Source organism: Mauremys mutica, chromosome 1 (assembly GCF_020497125.1).
Source record: "Mauremys mutica isolate MM-2020 ecotype Southern chromosome 1, ASM2049712v1, whole genome shotgun sequence".
Lineage (NCBI taxonomy): Eukaryota > Metazoa > Chordata > Testudines > Geoemydidae > Mauremys > Mauremys mutica.
In genome coordinates this window covers 349,165,834-349,192,263 of record NC_059072.1, presented here as the reverse complement: position 1 = coordinate 349,192,263, position 26,430 = coordinate 349,165,834, and the positions used below count along the sequence as shown (strand labels likewise).

At 44.5% G+C, this 26,430-nt stretch overlaps 1 protein-coding gene across 1 annotated transcript in view; it reads left to right on the top strand.

Annotated features, from left to right (window-relative positions):
- The window catches only part of MYO7A (myosin VIIA), a 157,317-nt gene that overhangs the window by 10,889 nt on the left and 119,998 nt on the right, over positions 1-26,430 (top strand). Inside the window, exon 2 of the mRNA XM_045021244.1 lies at positions 2,039-2,096. Coding sequence (XP_044877179.1) covers positions 2,079-2,096 — 18 coding nt within the window. The 5' untranslated portion in view covers positions 2,039-2,078. The remainder of the gene's footprint in view (positions 1-2,038; positions 2,097-26,430) is intronic.

The following is a 26,430-nucleotide window of genomic DNA, read 5'->3' as shown; positions in this document are numbered from 1 at the left end:
ACTGGAAACAGTCTTAGAAAAGCTCGGCTGCAGGCACAGTTGAATGCAGTAGTCTGCCAGGAGCTTCTTCATTCAAGACCATGTCAGTTTCTGATAAGGCGTGAGCTTGGTGTTATCAGCATAGATAAACTTGCGCAAGAGTGTAGCTGGTAGGTCATTGATGTATACATTGAACGGTATTGGCCTTGACCACCTTTATCAAAAATGGTTTTCAAAAAATCTAAAGACGGGAGCCATCTTCTTGGATTTGACTGCTGCCTATGACACAGTTAGGCACAGAGGCCTTTTGTTTAAACTCTTTAGAGTTGCCCTGCATTGCTTGGTCGAAGTAGTAGAACTCTTTCTCTAAAACATAAGAATGGCCATACTGGGTAAGACCAAAGGTCCATCTAGCCCAGTATCCCATCTTCCGACAGTGGCCAATGCCAGGTGTTTCAGAGGGAATGAACAGAACAGGTAATCATCAAGTGATCTGGCCCCTGTCAACCATTCCCAGTTTCTGGAAAAGAGAGGCTGGGGACACCATTCCTGCCCATCCTGGCTAATTGATGGTGGACTGAACCTCCAGGAATTTATCTAGTTCTTTTTTGAACCCTGTTATAGTCTTGGCCTTCACAACATCCTCTGGCAAGGAGTTCCACAGATTGGCTGTGCATTGTGTGAAAAAATACTTCCTTTTTTTTTTTAACTTTCTGCCAATTAATTTCATTTGGTGGCCCCTAATTCTTGTGTTATGGGAAGGAGTAAATGACACTTCCTTATTTACTTTCTCCACACCAATCATGATTTTATAGACTTCTATCATATCCCCACTTAGTCGTCTCTTTTCCAAGCTGAAATGTTCCAGTTTTACTAATCTCTCCTCATATGGCAGCCATTCCATATAAAAAAAATTGAGTATTTACACAATTCCCATCACAACAGTATCTGAACACTTTATTATTTCTATGTATTTGTCCTAACAATGCCTCTGTGAAGTAGGAAAGTGCTATTATTTCCATTTTACAGATGGTCTGAGAGACCTACTTAAGATCACACTGGAAGTCTGTGGTAGAGCAAAGAATTGAACCTAGAACTCCTATGTCTACTGCTATCACCCTAACCACTAGACCATCCTTTCTTTCAGCAGGTGGTTTAGAGTACACATGGACAACTGCAGTAGCTCTTGGATGTGTCAGCTCAGCAGTCTCCCTCAAGGCACTGTGATGTCTCAGGAGGATATGGTTTCATGTCAAGCTGACCCAAAATAAAATATTTTGATTCAGGAGTGTTAAAACATTTCATCTTGATAAAATATTTCTTTATGATATTTTTGGACATTTCTGAATTAAAAGTTTTGGTTTTCAGCTGTTTGTTTTTACAACAAAAAGTCAATATTTGCTAAGGAAAGCAAACCATTTTTGCAAAGTATTTTTAGCCAAAAATGCAAATTTCCATTCGTCTTGCATCGGACGAAGGGGGTTTTCACCCACGAAAGCTCATGCTGCAAAACGTCTGTTAGTCTATAAGGTGCCACAGGATTCTTTGCTGCTTTCATTGAAAAACTGTTTCAGTGGAAAACTTTCAGGTAGCCCTCACCTTGGCCTGACTGCTGTGGGCTTTATGGGGTTGGGATTATCTTTCTCCTACTGGTTTGGTAGCAGCTTGCACGACAGGGCCCCATTCAAATAAATTATAAAACATAATATCTTTATTCAGTTATTCTTCGGCTAACTTTAGAAGATTCAGTTTACAAATATTTAAATGTCTTGCAAAAAAGATCAACAAAAAGAGTCTGTTCTTATCACCCTAGGAGCCCAGCTTGTCTAACTCAGCAATGTGTCGGTATTAATGTGGATGTATTAGAGGCTTATCTTTTGCTGTCTAGAACTAACGGTATAAAGCCATTAGCTTTACAGTCCCATCTATTGTTTGTAAGTCTCCCAAAGCCCACCTTTGAAGAGTTATATCTCTTAAGCCATCACACCATTCCTGAGATCAGGCTGTGAGTGAGGGAATTTGTCAATCATCTCAATGTTCAATTTCTTTTCTGTTTCAGGGCTCCTAGAGGCAATTGCTGATGTGTTTACGTAGGAGCCATGGTCATTCTACGCCAGGTAAGATAGTTGTGCCCTGTACTTTAGAGCTGCTCATTTTAAAATGTCACTTTGTTAGCTAACAGAAGGCCTGTTTTGGGGTTGGGTTATTTTTAGCCTAGTCTATCCCTTTATAAGGGACAGTCGAAAGATACACATCTTGTGCCCATTAGCCTGAGTCCTTGATTGGCTTAGTGGAAATCACTGCACTGTATAGCCCAGATTAACTGGAAAGAGTTTTACCTCACGTAATGCACTACTTCTGTTTTCTTGTCCGGGGACAAACAGGGATGCATGGTGAGAGCTGCTTGCATTTTTAAAACAGTCTTTCTTCAAGGGATAATCCAGTCTATATTTGATCTTGATTTTCACTGAAGTTCTGCTTTAGCTGTGTATAATGGAATCATGGGTGTCTTTAAAAAAATCAGCAAAGTTCCTGACATAGAGACTGTCAAAATCTGCTCTCATTTAGGACGTGACCCTGAAAGTTGCCCTCTCATTGGGCAAAGCATTGAAGCACGTGTTTAACTTTCAGCACGTGAATTGTTCCAGTGTCACTCTGGCCCTGCCCCAGCAAAGCATGTGCTCTATCTGGATTAGCAGCAGGACGCTCAGTGCCTTGTAGAATCAAGCCCTTATGCAGGTGGCCATGTGGAGTGACTCCAGTGAAGTCTCTTTACACCAGTGTAATCAAGAGCAGAATCTGGCATGCTGGACACTATTGACTAGAAAAAACAATGAGGAGTCCTTGTGGCACCTTAGAGGGTAACACATTTATTTGGGCATAAGCTTTCATGGGCTAACTGTCCTGTAGTAGGTGACTACTGGGTACCCTTCTGGATCTGTCAATCTGTTTCTTCACTTCACCAGGTGGGTATTGCAGTTTTAAGAACGCTTGATAGAGATCCTGTAAGTGTTTGTCTCTGTCTGAGGGATTGGAGCAAATGAGGTTGTATCTTAGAGCTTGGCTGTAGACAATGGATCGTGTGATGTGGTCTGGATGAAAGCTGGAGGCATGTAGGTAAGTGGGTTTCTCGTATAGGGTGGTGTTTATGTGACCGTCGCTTATTTGCACTGTAATGTCTAGGAAGTGGATCTCTTGTGTGGACTGGTTCAGGCTGAGGTTGATGGTGGGGTAGAAATTGTTGAAATCCTGGTGGAATTCCTCAAGGGCTTCTTTTCCATGGGTCCAGATGATGAAGATGTCACCAATGTAGCGCAAAGGTAATAATTGGAGATATACCAATCTCCTAGAACTGGAAGGGACCTTGAAAGGTCATTGAGTCCAGCCCCCTGCCTTCACTAGCAGGACCAATTTTTTGCCCCAGATCCCTAAGTGGCCTCCTCAAGGATTGAACTCACAACCCTGGGTTTAGCAGGCCAATGCTCAAACCACTGAGCTATCCCTCCTCAAGTAGAGTAGGGGTGCTAGAGGATGAGAGCTGAGGAAGTGTTGTTCTAAGTCAGCCATAAAAATGTTGGCATACTGTGGGGCCATGCGGGTACCTATAGCAGTGCCGCTGACTTGAAGGTATATATTGTCCCCAAATCTGAAATAGTTGTGGGTGAGGACAAAGTCACAAAGTTCAGCCACCAGGTCTGCCATGATATTATTGGGGATACCGTTCCTGACGGCTTGTAGTCCATCTTTGTGTGGAATGTTGGTGTAGAGGGCTTCTGCATCTATAGTAGCTAGGATGGTGTTTTCTGGAAGATCACCAATGGATTGTAGTTTCCTCAGGAAGTCAGTGGTGGCCAGGATGGTGTTTTCTGGAAGATCACCAATGGATTGTAGTTTCCTCAGGAAGTCAGTGGTGTCTTAAAGATAGCTGGGAGTGCTGGTAGCATAGGGCCTGAGGAGAGAGTCCACATAGCCAGACAATCCTGCTGACAGGGTGCCAATGCCTGAGATGATGGAGTGTCCAGGATTCCCAGGTTTATGGATCTTGAGTAGCAGAAAGAATACCCCTGGTCAGGGCTGTAGAGGTGCGTCTGTGTAGATTTGTTCCTGTGCTTCTTCAGGGAGTTTTTTGAGCAGATGGTGGTTTCTTTTGGTAACCCTCAGTGGGATCAGAGGGTAATGGTCTGTAGAATGTGGTGTCAGAGAGTTACCTAGCAGTCTCTCATTCATATTCCAACCTATTCATGACTACTGCACATCCAGAAGGGTACCCAGAAGTCACCTATTACAGGACAGGCCCAACAAAGAAAATAACAGAACGTCACTAGCAGTCACCTACAGCCTCCATCTAATACCTCTCCAGTGCATCATCAAGGATCTGCAACCTATTCTGAAGGACGATCCCTCACTCTCACAGACCTTGGGAGACAGGCCAGTCCTCGCTTACAGACAGCCCCCCAACTTGAAGCAAATAGTCACCAGCAACTACACACCACACAACAAAAACACTAACCCAGGAATCAATCCCTGCAACAAATCCCGTTGCCAACTCTGTCCGCATATCTATTCAAGGGACACCATCAGCCACACCATCAGGGGCTCGTTCACCTGCACATCTACCAATGTGATATATGCCATCATGTGCCAGCAATGCCCCTCTGCCATGTACACTGGCCAAACCGGACAATCTCTAGGCAAAAGAATAAATGGAGACACAAATCAGACATGAAGAATTGTAATGTTCAAAAACCAGTAGGAGAGCACTTCAATCTCCCTGGACACTCAATAACAGACTTAAAACTGGCAAGTCTTCAACCAAAAAATTCAAAAACAGACTTAAAGCTAGAAACTGCAGAAGTGGAATTAATTTACAAACTGGACACCATCAAATTAGGCTTGAATAAAGACTGGGAGTGGATGGGTCACTACAAAATGTAATTTTCCCTTTGCTGATACTTACACCTTCTTATCAACTGTTGGAAATGGCTGACGTCCACCTTGATTGCATTGACCTAGTTAGCACTACAAAAGTAATTTTCCCTCTCTTGATATTCACCCCTTCTTGTCAACTGTTGAGAATAGGCCACTTCCACCTTAATTGAATTGGCCTTGTTAGCACTGACCCCCCACTTGGTAGGCAACTCCCATCTTTTCATGTGCTGTGTGTATGTGTATATACTGCTTACTGTATTTTTCATTCCATGCATCTGATGAAGTGGGTTTTAGCCCACAAAAGCTTATGCCCAAATAAATTTGTTAGTCTCTAAGGTGCCACAAGGACTCCTCATTGTTTTTGCTGATACAGACTAACATGGCTACCACTCTGAAACCTGTCATTATTGACTAGGTATTTCTAAAATTGGCTTGTCAGGGACACCTAAGATCAAATGGAGCAGCAGAAATATAGCCAGCAGTTTTGCACTGAGCTGCCGAGAACATCAGCCATGAGATAAACAAACTGCGTCTCACTAGATTAGATAAGGGATTAATTTCTTTTTTCATCAGCATAAAATGTTGCAAACTTGCCTTTGACTGATTTATTAGTGACACTCAGGAAAATGACAGCGGAAATAAAAACAACACTGGATGCCAATTTTAAAGAACAGCGCATTTCAGATTAGAATATCCCTGCTTCAAACTGTGATGCTGAAAGCTTTTGTGGTTGTATATTGATAGAAACACACATAGTCATTGTACAGAAGAATTCAGACTGTATCAGAGTTTACTCTGGGATCCATAGTGAGCCAGATCTTCAGTCCCATTCACTCTGTGCTTCTCCAGTGGTACAAAGCAGATTTAAAGTGGCCTTGGAGTGGACTGGGGAATCCTCCTGTGGTGGCAATTTAGGTTGGACATTAGGAAAAGCTTCCTGTCAGGGTGGTTAAGCAGTGGAATAAATTGCCTAGGGAGGTTGTAGAATTTCCATCATTGGCGATTATTAAGAGCAGGTTAGACAAACACCTGTCAGGGATGGTCTAGATAATACTTTGTCCTGCCATGAGTGCAGGGGACTAGACTAGATGACCTCTCGAGGCCTACAATTATATGATTCTATGATCATTTAATAATTCAAATACCATCAGCCTATGGCAAACCTTACAAAATCTCTAGCATATAAATAATTAACAGTCCCACTGCCTGCTCTGGTATAAGTCTTCGTAAAGCTTCCATTCAGTTCAAGTGTTACTGTAAAGTAGATAGAGATCAAAAAATACGATTTAAAAAAAAAAAGCCTGAAATCCTTATTCGCTTATTATTTAGTCCTTCTTTAAGCAAATTTCTCCATGGGCACGGAGTGGGTGCAATAAATGAATAAGGAATTTGGCTCCTTAGGAAAAGAAATTAGAACTGGTTGAATGTTTTCTGCTGAAAATTTTTTTTTTTTTTACAAAAAATGATCTTTTTTGAAAAAAAAAAACCAGAAATTTTTGTTTTGTTGAATTTTTTTTTCATTTTTTTCAGTGGGAAAACAAAAAAATCATTTAAACTTTGTTTTCAAAAATCTAACATTTCTCAGATTAATTTTTTTCAAGAGAACCTCCACAAAAAATGCGGAGAAACATTTTATTGACATTCTCTCTGAAGTTCTTGAAACCTAAACATAACACTTGAGAACCAGACAGTGTGTAATTGACTACAGACACAGGGAAAATGACTTCTTTAGATTTTTACTGGCTATTGTAAGTGAAGTACAATAAAACCCACAAATAGTTTAAATCCTCTCCATTGTGATAAGCTAAACGGGCATTGGTAACATGAGCACGCATCTTTATTGTTACATGTATGGGGCCGGGTCCTCAGCCTGATGTAAATTGGTGCAGCTCCATTGAAGTTAGGAGAAGTATGTCAGTTTACACCAGCTGAGGTTCTGGCCAATGGTTTACATCTGAACAGTTTCTATTTTAATACCGTGCTCTGAAGAGTTGCAGGTTACGGATGGTTGCTTATTGCCAGCAAGAATAAGTATAAATATCTTCTTGCTGTATGTTCCAGTCTATGCATCTGATGAAGTGGGCTGTAGCCCACGAAAGCTTATGCCCAAATAAATTTGTTAGTCTCTAAGGTGCCACAAGTACTCCTGTTCTTTTTGCAGATACAGACTAACACGGCTGCTACTCTGAAATAAGTTGGGTGTGATCAAAGATTTTTAGAAATATACCTGTGCACGTCTTGATGCTCCTTGAAAAGTTAGTGTTTGGACCTTTCTGCTTTTCAGAGTTCTTTCTCGTGTGTGTGTTTTCCTTGAATGCAGACAACTTGTGTATGGCATTCCCTCTCCCCCCCCACCCATGCATTCCCTCCCTGCTCTTCAATGCACAAAAAGTCTCAGAGGCCATATCCCCAGCTGGTGTCAGTCAGTATAGCTCCTTTCATTTTAACGGCCTGATTCTCCTCTGACTTACACTAGTGTGAATCAAGGAATTACATTGGTGCACATCTGATATAGGTAAGAAACAGGCCCATTCTTAGATCTTTCTTGGAGGAACTGATCCTTGAGACCTGAGTTCTCATTGGGAAGAAGTAGCTCTGAGCAATGAGGAGAAACTGCATTGGGCTTATATGTAGCTCTCTATGCCTTCCACTCAGCAAATTAGAAGAAAAGGAAATATTGTTCTTCAGCAGAGCCTGCTGGCAGCTCCACTTATCAGCTTTAGTCACTGGCAAATTGGTCCTGGCAACTCCTTTTTGGTATACAAAGGGGGAAAAAAGAGCGGGGACTTCCCAGATTTTTGTCTGGTAACCTAATGAGCTTGTCTGGCTGCACAGAACATCAGTGACTCATCCTCAGTGTTTACTGTTTCAGTTCAAGCAGTTACATTTTTAGATCTGGAAATAAAACCAAAGAGATGCGAGCGTACACAACACACACATACATACGCTATGTAGTGGTAAGTGGTTAACTCCCAGAGCATTGCCTTGCATTGAGAGTATTACCTAATTATCCCAAAGGTCTCAGCTGACCTATAGACTATCACACCATGGAGCTGTGTCCAGACACCATTTAACTCCCATTCTTGTGCCGCACCAACAAACAAACAAACAAACATATTAAAAAACTCACACATGCAACAAAATCAGCGCTCTCCCATGAGAGGTATTTTTCTTTCCCCAGGACCAAATTCAGGCCTGAAGTAAGCCTCTGCCACCCTCTTTGATGTCAATGGAGTTGAACCTACTCATCATGCCCTTGTTTTCTGACTGTTCAGAGCTAAGTAGAAGCTGCTCTTCTTCGTTAAGGCCTTCTCCTAGTGCTGGCCCCAGTTTGCAGTAAGGAAGATTGAAGGAGAAGGAAAGAAGAAAGCAAAAAACCAAGCTGATCAGACACAGGAAATCAAGTACACATGCCAGAACCAAGGGAGGCTGTGAGAAAACATCCACATAGGGCGCGCACACAGTGCTGTGCCTTTAATTGTTGCATGGTCATTGGTTACCAGGGTGATAGGCACTTAAGATTTAAATGGAGAGATTCTGCTTTCAGTTATATAGATGGAAATCCAGGCAGAGAGCTAAGCCCTGGAAATCTGGCCTTTCTTCAAGAGCCCTATGTTTTGAGAGGCCTGTGCTCCTATCTCACACTGTTTAAGCATAAAGGACAGCACAGGGCCTTAAATGTTGATCTCTCTCACCCCCCCCTTCTTTTGTACACAGGAACTAGGCCAGGAATTTTGTACCGGGCACCTACTAAATAGACCCTAACTACATGGCTACAGATTCTCCACCGGGTTGTCCTTCCTTGACGAGCCAGCTACATCAACCTCTTCCCCTTTGCCCTACATATGCATACCAAAGCCAGGGGTCTGTGACTGAGTGGTGTTCTCATCCCTGGCTTTTGGCATAAAATGGATTAGTGAAACAGAGGCAGATTGGAGTTTTCAGCTTATCATCAAGGACCGTTCACACCTCAGATTCCAATATTGTCTCCAATAGACAATGATACGTCAGTGGATATCTCCTACCGTAGGACACTCCTTTTACCTGCTGATCACTAGTTTCCTGTTATAAGTAACTTGCTCCCATGTCCTCTGGTGCCGTGGTCCTGTCAGGTGTTACAAAAAAAGCAGGATGAAGCTATATCCATGCTTCCTTAGGAGGCCTCCAAGAAACATCTAGATGCCTCAGGAAGAGGTGGCATAATTCAGCTGGTGCCACTCTTTCCTTTCAGTCCGTACTGAATCAATGCAATCTCAGTTCGGTATATCTGGTACAGAGAAATGGGACACATCCTCCTTTCCCAGGCCTTTTGCATTTCAGTGAGTCTAGGTTAGGGTCTCTGGATCTGGATTCCTCCCTGTGATTTTGGTTCTGGGTCAGATCCAAAACCAACCAGAGCTTGTTGGGGTTTTTTTGCTGATGTTTCAGATGTAGCTGAAATCTCACAAAAAGGCAGTTCCCATGGGATTTCGTGCTACAATGGTTAGACTATGTGGAACATCTGATCCCACAAGATTTTTTCCCCTTCATTCTGTTTCACCAGGATGGAGAGGTTTCTGGCCTTTGAGGTCCAACTCTCATGACGACAGCTTTTGTGCACATAGGTCCCCAAATCAAAGTCCGGGCCCCCCCTGTACTGATTACTAACAAGAAAACAGTCCGTGGCGCAGAGAGCCCACAGATTGGACGTACAACAAAGCAGATAGTTGGTTGGGGGATAGGTAACAGAAAATGGGCATGAACAGAAAGCGAGCCATAGTTTCCGCCTCTAAGCCATGCCTTTCTTCAAGAGCCCTATGTTTTAAGAGGCCTGTGCTCCTGTCTCACACTATTTTAAGCATAAAGGACAGCACTGGTTCAGCCTCAAACCCCAATCTACACCTCATCCTTATCCAAATGCTATCTCCCTGGCCCACTCCTGTTTATATATTATACAGGCAGGAATAGTTCTGTGCTCTCGTTTTTATCCCCTTTCCTCCTCTGAGATGGAAGCAGGAGAGACCTATATCAAATCTCACAATCCATTTATAAACGTCCCCGAGCCATGCTCAGCAGTCATCATCTTCACTCATAGCTGACGTGCATTATGCAGTTCCTGGATGATATTGGATGATGTGTGTTCGACTTTGTATCTTTAAGTGATCGACTGCTGTGTATATTTTGATAGCAGGGAGGAAAAAATAAAGCAAGCATTATTGTAGGCCTTCCTGGGGCTGATTTGTGGTCATGGTATTCTAAAAACAAAAGCATAAGCCCACAGCTTATATTTGCTGCCTCATAAATACAGAATAATTTAAGTCTTCTCCCATTTATGTCTTGTACCTGTGTGATCTACGAGTCTGAGGCTTCCCTGGATAGCAGTAATACCGTGATGAAAAGTCCAGCATGAGCCAAGCAGAGGACACATTTGCATATAGATTGAAATGTGAATCGTTGGGAGCCATTCATTAACTGCAGCGCTCAAGACATGTGGCATTTTAAGAGCAGCCGGCATCAAATCTTTTCCATCAAATTTATGGGACAATTAAAATGCTGGGGTAGCTGTGCACAGAAAATGAAGCCGCGGGCTGGGGAGATGTTTTTACTGAGGATTATAAATTGTACGATGCATGAGACAGACATGGTGAGCAATCTCAGGCCAGGTTTGAATGTCTTCTGCCTTTTCATATAGGGTTGCCTGTAACTTGGTTTATGGAAGATCATCCTACAGGAAATATATAGGATTCCATCTGCCTGTGAGTTCTGTGTCCTGAGATCATTTATGTTTGTTAGAGCTTAGATATCAAGTTCTTTGGACAGGGATTGTCTCTTAAATAAGTGTCTGTACAGCACCTAGCACATTGGGCCTGGATTCTCAGTCAATATTCTAATATATGTAATAATAAATCTGCCAGGCCTAAGACATGCTTAATAGTGCAAACTTTCTATCTAAAGTACTTCTGTGGCTCTCATCACCGGATCATCTGAGCACTGCACCATCTTTAATGTGTTTACCTTCCCTGTAGGGTAAAGCACTGCTATTATCCTCATTTCACAGATGGGAAACTCTCAGGGCTTGTCTACACTTACCGGGGGATCCACGAGTGGCAATCGATGCAGCAGCAGTCGATTTAGCGGGTCTAGTGAAGACTTGCTAAATTGACCGCCAATCGCTCTCCCGTCAACTCCTGTACTCCACCGGATCAAGGCGAGTAAGGGGAGTCGACGGGAGAGGGTCTCCCATCAACTTCGCGTAGTGCGGACCCTGCCGCAAGTAGATCTAAGCTATGTTGATTTGAGATACGCTATTCACGTAACTCAAATTGTGTAGCTCTATCGAGATTTCCCTTTAGTGTAGACAAGGCCTCGGCGTCCATCTACACCGTCCCAAAAAAAATACCCACCCCAGCAAGTTCTCAGAGCCCAGGTCAACTGACTCGAGCTCATGCTTCAGGGCTGAAAATATCAGTGTAGATGTTCCTGCTTGTGCTGGAGCCCAGGCTCTGATACCTGGCAAGGGAGGAGGGTCTCAGAGCCCAGGCATCAGCCTGAGCAATAATGGCTACACTGCTATCTGTAGCCTTGTAGTGCAAGCACCGCAAGTCCAAGTTAGTTGACCCAGGCTCGGAGAGTCACTGCTGCGGGATTATTATTTTTTTGCACAGAGAGGGTCAGTGAGTTGCCCAAGGTCACACAGGAAGTCTGTAGCAGAGCAGGGAATTGGGGCTCCCAAGTGCCAGGCTAGCACCCTAACCATGGAACTGTCTTTCTTCTTTCTGTTCATGCCTTCAGGCACTCCCTGACAATACTCTAACCCAGCATCCATTCGCAGGATGGTGGAGTAAAGGACAAGCCTGTGGTGAATTTTGAATCTCACAGGACCATAGTGCAACACCAGGTGGCACGGAGCGGTGGAAGTGCCATAAAAGTGTGGGGGGAGGGGCCACAGGTGCCTGAACCATGGCCCTGAGCCTCTGCCCCACACCACTCCTTCTCCCCGAGCCCCACCCCCATGCTGCCTCTTCCCCCAAGATCCCACCCCCTGCTTGCTCCTCTCTGCCCCCTTCCCCCCATCACTCACCCTTATGGCTGGTAAAAAGTGGGAGGGTCCTGGTGGGCCTTCTGACTCCCCCCTTTCTGGTGCCCCTGCAGGTGTCACAAGCAAGGCTGGCATGGAGCCAGATGAATGCTCTCATGTTAAAAATTGCCTTGCTGAGGGCGAGGTTTGGCAAAGGACAGAAGATCCGTAATCCCTCTCCTGTTTCCTCATGGTTTCCTAGTACTTAGAGCTCTGCTCACCATGTCTATCATCATTAGTGTTTATTTCCCTTCGTTCTAATTGCATCCAGCTGCGGGCAATGATACTGTTAATGATACCCACTACTTAGACAGCACTTCGGTACTTCCCTGGGATGGGGGAAGCATCAGTATCCCAAATTTATGGACAAAGGGCACCAAGACAGAGAAGTTAAGTGGCTTGCCCATGGTGAATCAGCTCATCTGTGTCAGAGCCAGGGGAATAATGCAGGGGCCTGATTGACCTTTGCCTTGCACAGTGTGCACTCACTCAGACAGTGTGAAGGGGGCATGAAACACTGCTATCCTGATGTGATAGTGTTTCACACCCACATCGCATCAGGGTAAATGGCTATGCAAGGTATACAGCAGGAGTAGGCAGCCTATGGCATGGATGCCAAAGGCGACACGCGAGCTGATTTTCAGTGGCACTCACACTGCCCAGGTCCTGGTCACTGGTCCGGGGGGCTCTGCATTTTAATTTAATTTTAAATGAAGCTTCTTAAACGTTTAAAAAACCTTGTTTACTTTACATACCAACAATAGTTTAATTATGTATTATAGACTTATAGAAAGAGTCCTTCTACAAACGTTAAAATGTATTACTGGCATGTGAAACCTTAAATGAGAGTGAATAAATGAATACTTGGCACAGCACTCCTGAAAGGTTGCCGACCCCAGTATAGAGCAACAGCAAATCAGATCTCTGTATTTCTGTTCCCTTGGTGTAGCCTATCTCACCGCTGCCTCACAGACTAAAATGTGTTTCCTTTTTACAATGAATCATACATGGGGCTGAGTACTTTTTGTCTTGTATTTACTCCATTGTGAATAATAGAATAAAGTCTGGAAGCGGTTCTTTGTTGGTTTTTTTACGTGTTCTTTTCTTAGATCGCCAGCCATTGTATAGTAGTCTCAGCAGCCACTACAACTAGAGTCATACACACGAGCCAGTTAGCCTGGGAGTAGTTCCAGAATTCACAACAGATTGCACTCTGCAAATGTTCAATATGGAAACATTTTTAAGAAATCTTGCAATTTCATGAATTTTGCAAGATATTTGGAGCCAGATCCTCAGCCTGTCTAAATAAGCATCGATTTCAATGGGGAGACACCAATTTACACATGCTGCAGACTGGCTTTGGCAAAATTTTGTTCGCATTCAACAAGCATCATAATTTTGTCAGCAGAGTCTGGATTTCACAGCAGATTTCCCAGGAAACTCTTCACTTTATCTTTCCCACAAGAAGCTCTTCACACAATTGTACAGTGGAGTCGCATCATAGGCGCATTTAACTTAAGCGATTTTAACTATACGCGCTTGGCAAAACAAAAAAAAAGAAAAATAATTTAAATACTGTACCTGTAGTGTGGGTGATTCCACCCGCCATTCCACTCAATGAGCGTTTGACTATATGCGATTTTCGCCTTACACGCTGACTTCAGAACCTAACCCCCACGTAAGATGTGACTCCCCTGTACAGTCACTGGGGCAGGGAAGGGAAGGGGAAAGTATATCTACCATGTAAGTGGGTGTGATCGGAAAATGGCATTTGTCCTACTTACAGGAAATTTCTGACATTTTGAAAAATGTTTTCATCCTGGATCAGTACAAGGAGTTGATCTCAAAATATTTTGTGGACCAGAAATTCCAAAATATTTTGATTCAAAAACATCAAAATTGCCTTATTGAAACATTTTGGTAACATCACAGCGTTATAATATGAATATATATATATAAATATAAAATAATATTAAACATGAAAGGACTAAACTAAACAATAGAACAAAACAAGACAATCAAAACCAAATAACCTTCTTAATTTTGAAAATTTTCCATCAAACATTTTGTCGAAATCTACATGTTCCAGAAAAACATTTTGATTTTGACGAAACAGCAATTTCCGACTGCCATCAAAAAAATTTTCAACCAGAACTATTTTGACGCTATTCTTGCAGGCAGAGAAAGAACAGAGAGTTTTGTAAGATGATTCTTGTTCTTAGGAGATGTCATAGTGAAGAAAGCCATACAAGAACCGAGACAATTAGATGGAGCTGGATACATTTTAAAAAATCACTCAATTGCTCTACCAAACCAGTGGCCCAATACACCAGGGCCGGCCCACAACATTTTGGCACCTGAGGCGGGGAGCTCAAATGACGCCCCCATGCTCCCTTGCTTGGGCCAAAACTTTGAAAGGTCTCAATTCTGCCTCTTCCTGTTCTACTCCTCTCACGGTACTGCTCTGGTACCTACCCCAATAAAGGAGAACTAATAACTTAAAATGCCTTGTTCAAAAATTTTAAGTAACACTTAACTTTCAAACGCCTGAACAGCAAATGTAACTTTTCTTATCTGCATAGTAAACACTGGCATTTTTATCTGTTTGTATAATCAAAGTGGTGCTTTCCCTGCCTTCTTGGTTGCAAAGATTTGAACTGCTTCCTGAAGGTCCACAGTCTGGGCCAGCTCATGCTCTATTGAGATGGTTGCAAGGCCGACCAGCCTCTCCTGTGTCATTGTGGAGCGTAGATGTGTTTTTATTAACATCAGCTTGGAGAAGCTGCGTTCTCCACTGGCAACTGTTACAGGAAGTATTAGAAGTATGCACAGAGCAACAAAAGCATTTCGAAAGAGGGTGGTCATCTTAATTGTGCACATATATTCCAGAACAGCCTTTGGAGTTGATCCTGCTGAAATGTATCTTGAAAGGGCTTTCAGTTCATCACCTAAATCACTCGCATCAATATTGCACATGACATCATGTGTCAACACTGTCTTGAGTGCCCTGTATTGCTGGTGTAGGTCTTCTTCAGGTATAGTGAGGAGTTTTGGAATATCATACAACATCCTAAATATACTGCTGTGTTCCTTGAGCTTCAACTGACTGTATTGCACAATCTAGCACCTGGTTAAAGACTTCACCTTTGAATTGTTGTTTGGGGTCTCTTATGGGATTATCCCGTGCCTCGTAATCAAAATGTCATCTTCTTCGGTGACTCTTGTATTCTTGAATGGGTGGGAAAATAGCTTCAGTGTGAAGTTCCTCTGCCAACTTCTGTGCACTTTTCAGAACATTTTGAAATCCCTCATCTGACCAGTAAGACTGTAGGTATGACTTTACTTTGTCCAGTTGTTTCATTGGTCCAGATATATCAAGGTCAACAACTTGGAGTCTCTTGCTGACAACATTTATTTCAAACAGTATGTCATGCCACAACACTAAGCCGCACAGAGAAATTTGAAGTGATGTATGTTTCTGGTGATTCCATTTCCCTCTGCCACTGTTCTCCCACGAACAGTTCCTGTCATAGCATTATCCTCCATAATGGCAACTATGGCATCATCTATCTTTCCAATTCAGTGTTTGATAGGCTTTATCGCTTCCACTCAACTTTCCCATCATGTGGCACTCAGTGGTTTCAGTGTCAGAGAGGATGTTCCCAGATGTTGCTTCAAAATTTGCCATCAATGGGTTGATGCAGAGAAAAATACATAGATGCTTTGAATTACAGTAAAAAATTCAGCAGCCTCAGTAGAAGCTGATGCTGCATCACTGACCACCAAGTTCAATGAATGAGAACTGCATGGGACAAAAAAAGCTCGAGGGTTTAACTCTTAGATCCGTGTCTGCACTCCTCTGTTCTTTCCTCTCATGTTGGCACCATTATCGTAGCCCTGACCTCTCATGTCAGCTATCGCAATTCCTGTATCTTCCTGCTTTTTAAGAAGCACATTTGTCATACCAGCTCCTGTAGTATCATCAATGTCAATAAAATCTAGAAAATGCTCTCTGACAATCACCACTGCAGAGACATTTTCACTAGGTTCTGTTGTTGTTACAAAACGCACCATTAGAGTCATTTGTTCCATATGGCTGATGTCAGGTGTGCAGTCCAGAATAACAGAGTAATATCTTGCTGACTTCAGATCTGCCACAATCTTGTTTGACTTTTGTTGCCAGTTGTATGATGCCAGTTGTATAGTTGTATGGTCTCCTTTTGAATTGTTTTTCCAAGGTAGTGGTGTGTGTACATTTCTTGGGTGGTGACTCTTCTTAGATGATCCTGGAGTACAGCATCAAACTCAGCCATCAGCTCCACAATCTTAAGGAAGTTTCCATTGTTTGGCACATACAGCTGATCTGAAGTGCCGTGCAGTGCTAGGTTTTGGGTAGCAAGCATTCTCACAATGGCAATGAGCCTTTTCAGAACATTTTGCTAGTAAAGAGACTCTGAAGCAATCTTCTCTTGATGCTGATCATCTATGGTGGCCTTTAACCTTAGTCTCATCTCAAGCTCTTTCCACCTATGGAATACTCTCTGGTGATTTGCTGCCTTCTCATGGCATGCCAGATTTCTAGCCAGATTTTTCCAGTCCTTTGTTCCTGTAGAACCCAATGTGGCTGGAACATTAGACTGGAAGAGTTTGCAACAAAAACAGTATGCAGCATTCTGGGGTTTTGAGTACATAAACCATGGCCTCTCCACTTTGCCACCATTGGGGATTTCACGCCAGTAATGTGTTAGATGGAAACTTCTATTTTCATTGTCTTTGGGGAGCATGAAGTTTTTCACTTGCTGTGGCCCATGCAGTACAAGGAAGTCCCTCAGGCTACTGCTCAAGTGGGTCCACAGTCCTGGATCATCTAGACTTCAGGAACTAAACTCAGCAGCAGCTGTTTCTTGCACCTCCACCACACTCTTCTCTGATCTACACTTTTCTTCAGGAATGTGCATGGTTACATCCATTTGAGATGGAGATATGGATGCTGCAGTAGTTGCCAGGTCACCTGCACTCTGACTAACTGGAAGATCAGGCACCTCCTCACCACTCACATCCTCACTGGGGCCGGAAGGCTCACTGTGAACATTTGTGTCTATGTATCTCAGCAGAGCTCCTTCCTGCTTGGATAGAAAAGCTTCCTTTACTTTTTCTTTTTCTGAATGCTGCCCCAAAGGGGCGTTTTCTTCTTTCACTCATGACTGCTGTTTTGTGCCAGCTATAGTGGCTCTCAACACTCAGTTGAAGAGGACAAATAAGCAGGCTGGTAGCAGGGCCTGAGTGAGGGAAGATATCAGCATCTTAAAGGCCTAACTGGCTCCTACTACTTCAGTTGACTGCCTGTTCTCCTCAAGTGGGTTCAGGGAAGCAGCAGGAAACAGGAAGCTCCCTGAGAAGCTGGTGTTTAACCAGTCCAGGCTCCTCCTTCTCTCTCTCCCTGCAACTCCTGCTGCTTTCTGTTATTCCCTCTCACCTTTTCTCCTGCCTGCCTGTAATGTCTCTTGTGCCCTCCTTCCTCCAGCACAGCACTCCACCATCTCTGTGCATCTAGAGCAGAGAGAATACAGATGCACCAGCAGCAGACACAATTTTCTACACTCTGGGCCCTAGTGGTGCCCCTCGCTCCCCCAGTTTGGCACCTGAGGCGGCTGCCTCAGTTCACCTCATGGTAAGGCCAGCCCTGATAGTAACTGCTGCAAATCGGGTTAGTGTTCTGGGCCATTACGATAGGGGGCCCCCTTACAAGTTTGGGTTTTTATTTAACAAACCTGACAATGAGATATTTGGGGCATATCCTGCCTCTTCCTCTGTTGTTGATATGAGTCTTCTTTGCCCTGGCAACTGCTGCTCAGAAGAAAGCAAGATGAGAAGTCAGCCTGATGGGAGACATTGACTTCAGTGGGACCTGGCTCAAAACCTGGGTTTGTGACCTCTTGTGTACATAGAGTTCAGGTCCACAAAGGGATCCCTTCCTGCTGTTGAGGAGGGAGGCGTCTGGGTAAGATGGGGTGGGAGAAGGGACTGTGAAATCCTTTCCTATGCAGATCTGCTATTTCTTCTGCCTGCAGAAAGAGGATGGCAGGTCTGCAGAGGCTACTCCCAATGTTCCATTGGACTCGTGCTCCACTCCTGTTCTTCAGCCTGGGGGCAGAGTAGGGTGACCAGATATCCCGATTTTATAGGGACAGTCCCGATTTTGGGGTCTTTTTCTTATATAGGCTCCTGTTACCTCCCACTCCCTGTCCTGATTTTTCACACTTGCTATCTGGTCACCGTAGGGCAGATGATCCTTGCCTCCCTTCCCCCACCATCACTTGGGCTGGGTCTTGAGGAAAAGAATATTTGCTTTTTTGCGCAAAAGTGGAGAGAGCCAAACGCTGCATCCACTGAAGTCAATGGCTAGACTCCCATTGACTTCAGCAGGGACAGAATCCAGCCAGCGTTTTGCATATCTCTGCTCAGGAGCCTTTCCTGCAGCCAGAGGGGATGGAATGTGAACGATTTATGTGCTTCTCTGAGGATGGGCCAATTCATTTAATTGCCAGAGCCATCGCTGGCAAACGACTCTGAAGGTCACATGCTGCAATTTCATGATCTGCCAGTCACTCTGCAAAGGCGTTTTATTGCACGGCAAGCCTGTAAAATGGCTAGAGTCCGGGCCAGGCAAGCAGGTTGTTGAATGTAACTAGACATGTACAGTTGTACAATGCTCGCGTCCAGTGAGGAAGTGAGGGAGGCATTTAACCATGTTTACCTGCTTCTGGTCTATTGTGTGCTGAGAACTATCAGCAAATTCCTTATGGAAACAGACCAAGACGTGTATTTGTAATGAGTATCTGTATCTGATACCATGCTTGCATCGGCAGTCCTCCAGCAAAAAGAGAGTCTGCGCCCTAAAGCGTTTACATAGCAACACAGGAATTGCTGTACCAGGTTAGATCCATTGTCCACCTGGTCTGATATCCTGTCTCCAACAGTGACCACTACCCGATCCTTTAGAAGACCGTATAAAACCCACGTAATGGCAGCTACAAGTTAAATACCCATGGGGAAATAGCGAAACAGCTAGCAGTTAGCTTCTGTCCTGAGGCCATGAGGGCTTATGCCTCTTACAGGTTTTTCTTCTAGCTAGTATAACTCTTTATGATAGTCAGATGAATATCCAATCCTTTTTAGATTCCTACCAAATGCTTGTCCTGTGGCAATGAGTCCCAGCCAAGAAAACTATCTTGCCTATTTAGGTCAAGATTTTCAAACATAGCTAGTGATGTTGGGAGGGTCTCAGTTTTTAGGTGTGCAATTTAAGTCTCCTTCAAAAGCCCAATTTTCAGTGGTTGGGTGCTTAGCAATTTCTGAAAATTGGTGCACCTGAAACCACTAGTTATTTGAAAATCAGCCTTAATTTGTAAGCTCTTTGGGGCAGGGACTGTCTCCTCCTTTGTGTATGTATATATCCTGTACACGGAGGCGCCCATCTTGGTTGGGACCTCTAGGTGCTAGTGTAATACAAATAACAGTCATTACTCCTCTCTATACCCTCTTGCACCACTCTAAACAATTCCACTTCCTTGTATGTCCTCTCCACCCCCTGTGGCCATTAGCTAGCTGGCCTATCTATTGTATTCTTTCAATCTTTCCTTGTAAGTCCCCATCTCCTGTCCCTTTGCTCTTTTTTGAATTCCCTACATTCTGTCAAAACCTTTCTGCCAGATTATGATAATGTGAACATTTGGGATTAAATTCATGCTAATTTCTCCTTCACTCTTTTCTTTAAGGCACCATTACTTTGAGAGCTAAATTAAAGTCCAATGAGAAATCTCCAAGAAACAGTATCTTGGACTTATTATTGCATTCTGTAATTTTAAATATATACAACAGAGGGTGCTGCTGGTATTCGATTGCGGAATAGATCATAGAACTCATTGGCAGTTTTCCATCCCCTGCCTCCAGGGGGTGAACGGCAAATAATTCGGTGAGATTATCCAAGCAAGATGCGAGAGGGGGCTTCCATGGCACAGTTCCGGCAACTGGCAAAAAGCTCTTAATTGGGAGCTTAATTCTTAATTCTCTTTGCTTTTTTCTTCTATTTTGAAGACCTTTTGGATTTTTTCTCACAGTTCTCATAAGTTAGCATGCATTACCAGCACTAACAGTTTAACAATCATGAGGCAAAAATCATGGTATTTAAAAAAAAATACATTTTGCGTTCTGTTTATTTGTCTTCTGGTTTCTGAATCCTAACGGTGCACACACACTTCATCTTTTCAAGCTCTTCTCATCTGTGAGGGCTAGAAACTTACAGCTAAGATTCTCCTGTAACCTCTTGAATTCCCACTGTTGGCGCTTTAAGAAAATGCCAAATATCGTGCGACTTACAATAATATCGCAAGCGTTAGCAGCACTGTGATTTTAAGTGTTCCTAATAATTTTTTTAAGCCCTTTCTTCTTTTATTCCTCATGGCATTTTCCTTTTGGACACACCATTTTGGTCTCAGCAGGCCATGTAGCTTCATGTTTGGGAAGCAGTGACATCACTAACCCTGCAGACATGTTAATTGCTGAGCTGTAATCTGATCTTTTGCCTGTCTGTGAGAGTTTTCCCCTCCCACACTCAGCAGTAACCATGACAATACATCAGTGTATAAGTAAAGAGAATGTGATAGAGAAGACAGTTCTGTTTTTTGTATTTTAGGCCTTGTCTACACATATAAGTTGTTCTGCTTTAACTGTATCGGTGTAGGTTAAAGTGATACAACTCCCTGTACTGTGGACATAGTTATACCAGTAAAAATGTGCTTATAGCTTACTGATATAAGATACCTTTATACCTTCAAAAATAATTAGATAAGTTCACGGACATTAGGTCCATTACTGGCTATTAGCCAAGATGGTCAGGAACGTAACCCCATGTTCTGGGTGTCCCTAAACATCTGAGTGCTAGAAGCTGGAATTAGCCAACGGGGAATGGATCACTCGATAAATTGCTGAGTTCTGTTGATTCCCTCTGAAGCACCTGGCACTGGCCACTGTCGGAAGACAGAACACTGGGCTAGATGGACCTTTGGTCTGACCCAGTATGGCCATTTTTATGTTCTAAACCAGTATAACTTGTTAGTATACAGGCCTGTTTGTCAGCCTGAGGTAGAAATTTGGGCTTGATTTTTGATACTCTCATATCCTTACGAACATGTATGAGCAAAGACACTGTGTGTTGCTTCTGTCCAGCCTGATGGGTTTGTTAGTACAACGAGAAAGATAAGGAATAAAGTTAGCGTTGCTGGATAGGGTGGGTGTGAAGGAGTCAGAGCTGTCTCAAGGGCCAGTCTGAGGCTATGGAACGAACTCTCATGAAAACTTAGGACCATCACAAATCTCATCTAGGTTGCCAGTTGTCTAAACACGCAAACCTAAACACCCTTGCCCTGTCCCCTGCCCCCTGCCCCGCCCCTTCTCCCAGGCTCTGCCCCACTCACTCCATCCCCCTCCCTCTGTAGCTCGCTCTCCCCCACCCCCACTCACTTTCACTGGGTAGGGGCAGGGGGTTGGGGTGCGGGAGGGGCTCCAGACTGGAGCAGGGAGTTGGGGTGCAGGAGGGGGCTCAGGGTTGGAGCAGGGGATTGGGGTGTGGGAGGGGGTGAGGGGTGCAGGCTCTGGGAGGGAGTTTGGGTGTGGGGAGGGGGCTCAGGGCTGGGGCAGGGGGTTGGGGTACAGGAGGGAGTGAGGGGAGCAGGCTCCTGCCTGGTGGTGCTTACCTCGGGCGTCGCAGCAGGGCGAAGGCACCCACGCCACTCACGGAAGAGGCCGGTAAGTATCTGCGGCCTGGGGAGGTGCAGGGAGCTCCACGTGCTGCCCCTGCCTACAGGCACCACCCCTTCAGCTCCCATTGGGCACAGTTCCCGGCCAATGGGAGCTGCGGAGTTGGTGCTTGGGGCAGGGGCAGTGTGCAGAGACCCCCTGCCCCCCTCCCCCTTCCCCCCCGAAGCCGCAGGGACGTGCCGGCCTCTTCCGGGAGCAGCACGGGGCCAGGGCAGGCAGGGAGCCTGCCTTAGCCCTGCTGCGCTGCCGGACTTTTAGCGGCCTAAAATCTCCTGGTTTGGCTTCAGTAGCCTCCTCGAGATGGAACCCGATTTCGGGAGACTCCCAGCAAAACCGGGAGGGTTGGCAACCCTAATCTCATCACCTTCCCCTCCAAGTGCAAGATGCACTTCTTCAACCTGCCTTCTCTAACCTAACACAGAGCAGCATGGACACTTAAAAAAAAAAAATCTCCACAACCCAAACCTTACCAATACAATTCTGCCCCAGGGAGAGGAATGGGAGAGAGAATGAATTACACATGATACATTGTGAAGTCATGTTGCTTAGGGCACTACTGAAAGACACTAAGATCCTGTGGTGATGAAAATATGCTGAGGCTCTATATAGTGTGTAGACTGGGCCGGTGCAAGGATGTTTCGCGCCCTAGGCAAAACTTCCACCTTGAACCCTCCCACCCCTGCGCTCCCGCCCTGAGGCACCCCCCTTGCGGCAGCTCCCCGCCCCAGCTCCCCCCTGCTCTGCGCATGAGCACGCCATCGCTGCTTCACTTCTCCCGCCTCCCAGGCTTGCGGCGCCTAAGCTGATTGGCACCGCAAACCTGGGAGGCGGGAGTAGTGACACAGCTCACCCCTGCTCATTTGGCGCCGCAAGCCTGGGAGGCGGGAGAAGTGAAGCAGCCACGGCATGTTCGGGGAGGAGGCGGGGCAGGGGTGAACTGGGGCAGGGAGTTCCCCTGAGTGCCACCCCCACTCCCCACTTGCTGCAGGCAGCCCTCCCCGCACTCCCCTGCCCCAGCTCCCTCCGCCTAAATGCCGGTGGCAACCGGGGCGGCCGAAGATCCAGCCGCTGTGGTTGCTGCCAAAGAAAATGGCACCCCCCAAATCCTAGTGCCCTAAGCGACCGCCTAGGTCACCTAAATGGTTGCACCGGCCCTGTGTGTAGACTAGAAAAGGGACAGGTCATCTTTTAGTTCACTATTACTATCAGCGCTTGGAGAGTCGGGAGAAATGTTTTTCAAATTTTCTGTGAAAAACTTTCAATTTTTGTTGTTGCTTTTTTTCTTCCCCACCAGTCTTACAGAACTGGGTGGCATTTTTCAAAATTTCAGAGATGTTTTTTTCCTAAAGAAAGCTCACTGTTTTCCAACCAGCTATGGTCCACGGAACTTCTCTGCCATAAACCATAGCCATTGTCTGTGTGGTGGCACATCGTAGGGAGAGAGCCCAACTAAATGCTTCAGGGTTGGTACGGTTTTCTCCAGATCTCAGAAAGGGTCACAAAGTTGTCAGACTTCACCTCAGAACAATGAGATTCAAATGGCCTACAGAGAGAGAAAATCAGATTAAACCTAATGTTACCCCTTTCTGACCTAAGCGGTTGGTCAAAATTCGGTGTCCAGTGGACATAGTGTACTTAGATTTCCAGAAAGCCTTTGACAAGGTCCCTCACCAAAGGCTCTTACGTAAATTAAGTTGTCATGGGATAAAAGGGAAGGTCCTTTCATGGATTGAGAACTGGTTAAAAGACAGGGAACAAAGGGTAGAAATTAATGGTAAATTCTCAGAATGGAGAGGGGTAACTAGCGGTGTTCCCCAAGGGTCAGTCCTAGGACCAATCCTATTCTACTTATTCATAAATGATCTGGAGAAAGGGGTAAAAAGTGAGGTGGCAAAGTTTGCAGATGATACTAAACTGTTCAAGATAGTTAAGACCAAAGCAGACTGTGAAGAACTTCAAAAAGATCTCACAAAACTAAGTGATTGGGCAACAAAATGGCAAATGAAATTTAATGTGGATAAACGTAAAGTAATGCACATTGGAAAAAATAACCCCAACTATACCTACAATATGATGGGGGCTAATTTAGCTACAACAAATCAGGAAAAAGATCTTGGAGTCATCGTGGATAGTTCTCTGAAGATGTCCACACAGTGTGCAGAGGCGGTCAAAAAAGCAAACAGGATCTTAGGAATCATTAAAAAGGGGATAGAGAATAAGAAGGAGACTATATTATTGCCCTTATATAAATCGATGGTACACCCACATCTCGAATACTGTGTACAGATGTGGTCTCCTCGTCTCAAAAAAGATGTACTGGCACTAGAAAAGGTTCAGAGAAGGGCAACTAAAATGATTAGGGGTTTGGAATGGGTCCCATGAGGAGAGATTAGAGAGGCTAGGACTTTTCAGCTTGGAAAAGAGGAGACTAAGGGGGATATGATAGAGGTATATAAAACCATGAGCGATGTGGAGAAAGTAGATAAGGAAAAGTTATTTACTTATTCCCATAATACAAGAACTAGGAATCACCAAATGAAATGAATAGGCAGCAGGTTTAAAACAAATAAAAGGAAGTTCTTCTTCACACAGCGCACAGTCAACTTGTGGAACTCCTTGCCTGCGGAGGTTGTGAAGGGAAGGACTATAACAGCGTTTAAAAGGGAACTGGATAAATTCATGGTGGTTAAGTCCATAAATGGCTATTAGCCAGGATGGGGTAAGGAATGGTGTCCCTAGCCTCTGTTTGTCAGAGGATGGAGATGGATGGCAGGAGAGAGATCACTTGATCATTGCCTGTTAGGTCCACTCCCTCTGGAGCACCTGGCATTGGCCACTGTCGGTAGACAGGATACTGGGCTAGATGGACCTTTGGTCTGACCCAGTATGGCCATTCTTATGTTCTTATGAGAGATCACTTGATCATAACCTGTTAGGGGACCTTTGGTCTGACCCAGTACGGCCATTCTTATGTTCTTTTGTTATGTTCTTTGTGCTGGACTTAATGAACATACTTGTGCATCATGGTTGCCTTGGTTGGAGATGCCACTGGGAAACCTGCTTAATCTGCTTATAAAGACATGGGGCTTTCCAGGATTCAATCGTTCAGTAATTCTGCTCTCCACCAAATAGTAGTTGTGGGTGAATTAACTGATCAGTCGCAGCATACTTCTGTACGGCTAGCATACAAAGTCAGCAACACCAAGGGGGAAATCTCTAGGCTTGTGCATGACTTTTTGCTTTCCACTTTCAGCAATTGCTCAGGTATCAAAGTTACAGGATGAACTAACAGTGCATTGATTATTGAATTATTTAAAGGTCCCTTCGCCACCATCCCTCTGTTTCTGACAGCACTTGCCCGTAGCACAGTACCTTGGCTTACAGCTGGTGTCTGTTATGCCATCAGAAATCAGGAAGAGAATCTCATTTATTCATGAAATGGGACCAGCAGAATTCTTTTGGTGTTAGCTCTCTATTGAGGTCACTGATTATTAACGTGCAATTCCTTGGCATAGGGTGCCATCTTGTCAAGCCCCCGCCCCACTTCCCATGGATTAATAGCAGTGGTGCAGCTAAAGATGGACATATAGAATAGTGATACGCAGTCCTGATTTTCCTCTCATGGGTAAATCAGGAGTAACTCAGTTAAAGTCAATGGACATATACTAGTGTAAATGAGGAGAATTGGACCTTAGCCGCATTTAGTAGCGGTGATGCAAGTCCAATGATATATGCATTTTATGCCTCTCCAGTGGTCTAAGGGGTGAATGATGCTGTATCTATGTGTAAGCAGGGGTTTGAATAGCAATCTGCTCTGTGACTAACATTGCCATGGGCTTGATCTGTCTGTGTTATGTTTTCCATTGTTCATGTTTCCCTTGCCATGTTCCCATAGGGCACATGAGGAACATGCTTCCACGACCAGTTCTGCTTTTGGACAGGCAGTAAAGACCTTTGGTTTGGGAAATGAAGGACCAGGGTTCTGACCCTAGCTCTCTAGCCATGCGTGTGATGCAGGGTATGTCTATGCTAGAAACACGGCGGGGCTGCAGCTGCACTGCTGTAGCACCGTAGGGGAGATGTTTCCTACAGTGGTGAAAGGCCTTCTTCCATCTGAGAGGTGGTAGGTAGTTTGACACAAGAATTCTTCCATCAACCTAGGGGTGTCTACGCTGGGGCTTAGCTCGACTTAATTACATCACACAGGGTCTGACATTTTTCAGAGTCCTGAGCAACTTAATTAAGCTGTTTTGTAGTGGAGACCAGCCCTTAGATAGTAAGTATGTCTGTGGCCTACGTGCATGGACTGTATATGCTGCAGTGAATTCTAGCAAAATGCCAATGTGTGATTGTGTGTTGACAGCAGCACCTAAAGTGGCTGGTGTCTTCAGATGGCAACAAGATCTGAAAGCCCATTGCACGGACTGCACATTCAGAACTGAAGATTTAAATTGTAGCTTTCAACATTAACCGCCTATCCTGTTGCTGGGCTGAAGCCAAGAGGATACATGTAAAACATTTGCATCCACCCCCCCAGTTGCAATAATGCTTTAAAAAAATATTTTCAGGAATGTTATTGTCTTCATCAGGAGTGTCAGAAATCTAGCCTGCATGGCAAGAACCTTCCAGACACTAACTGACTGTAA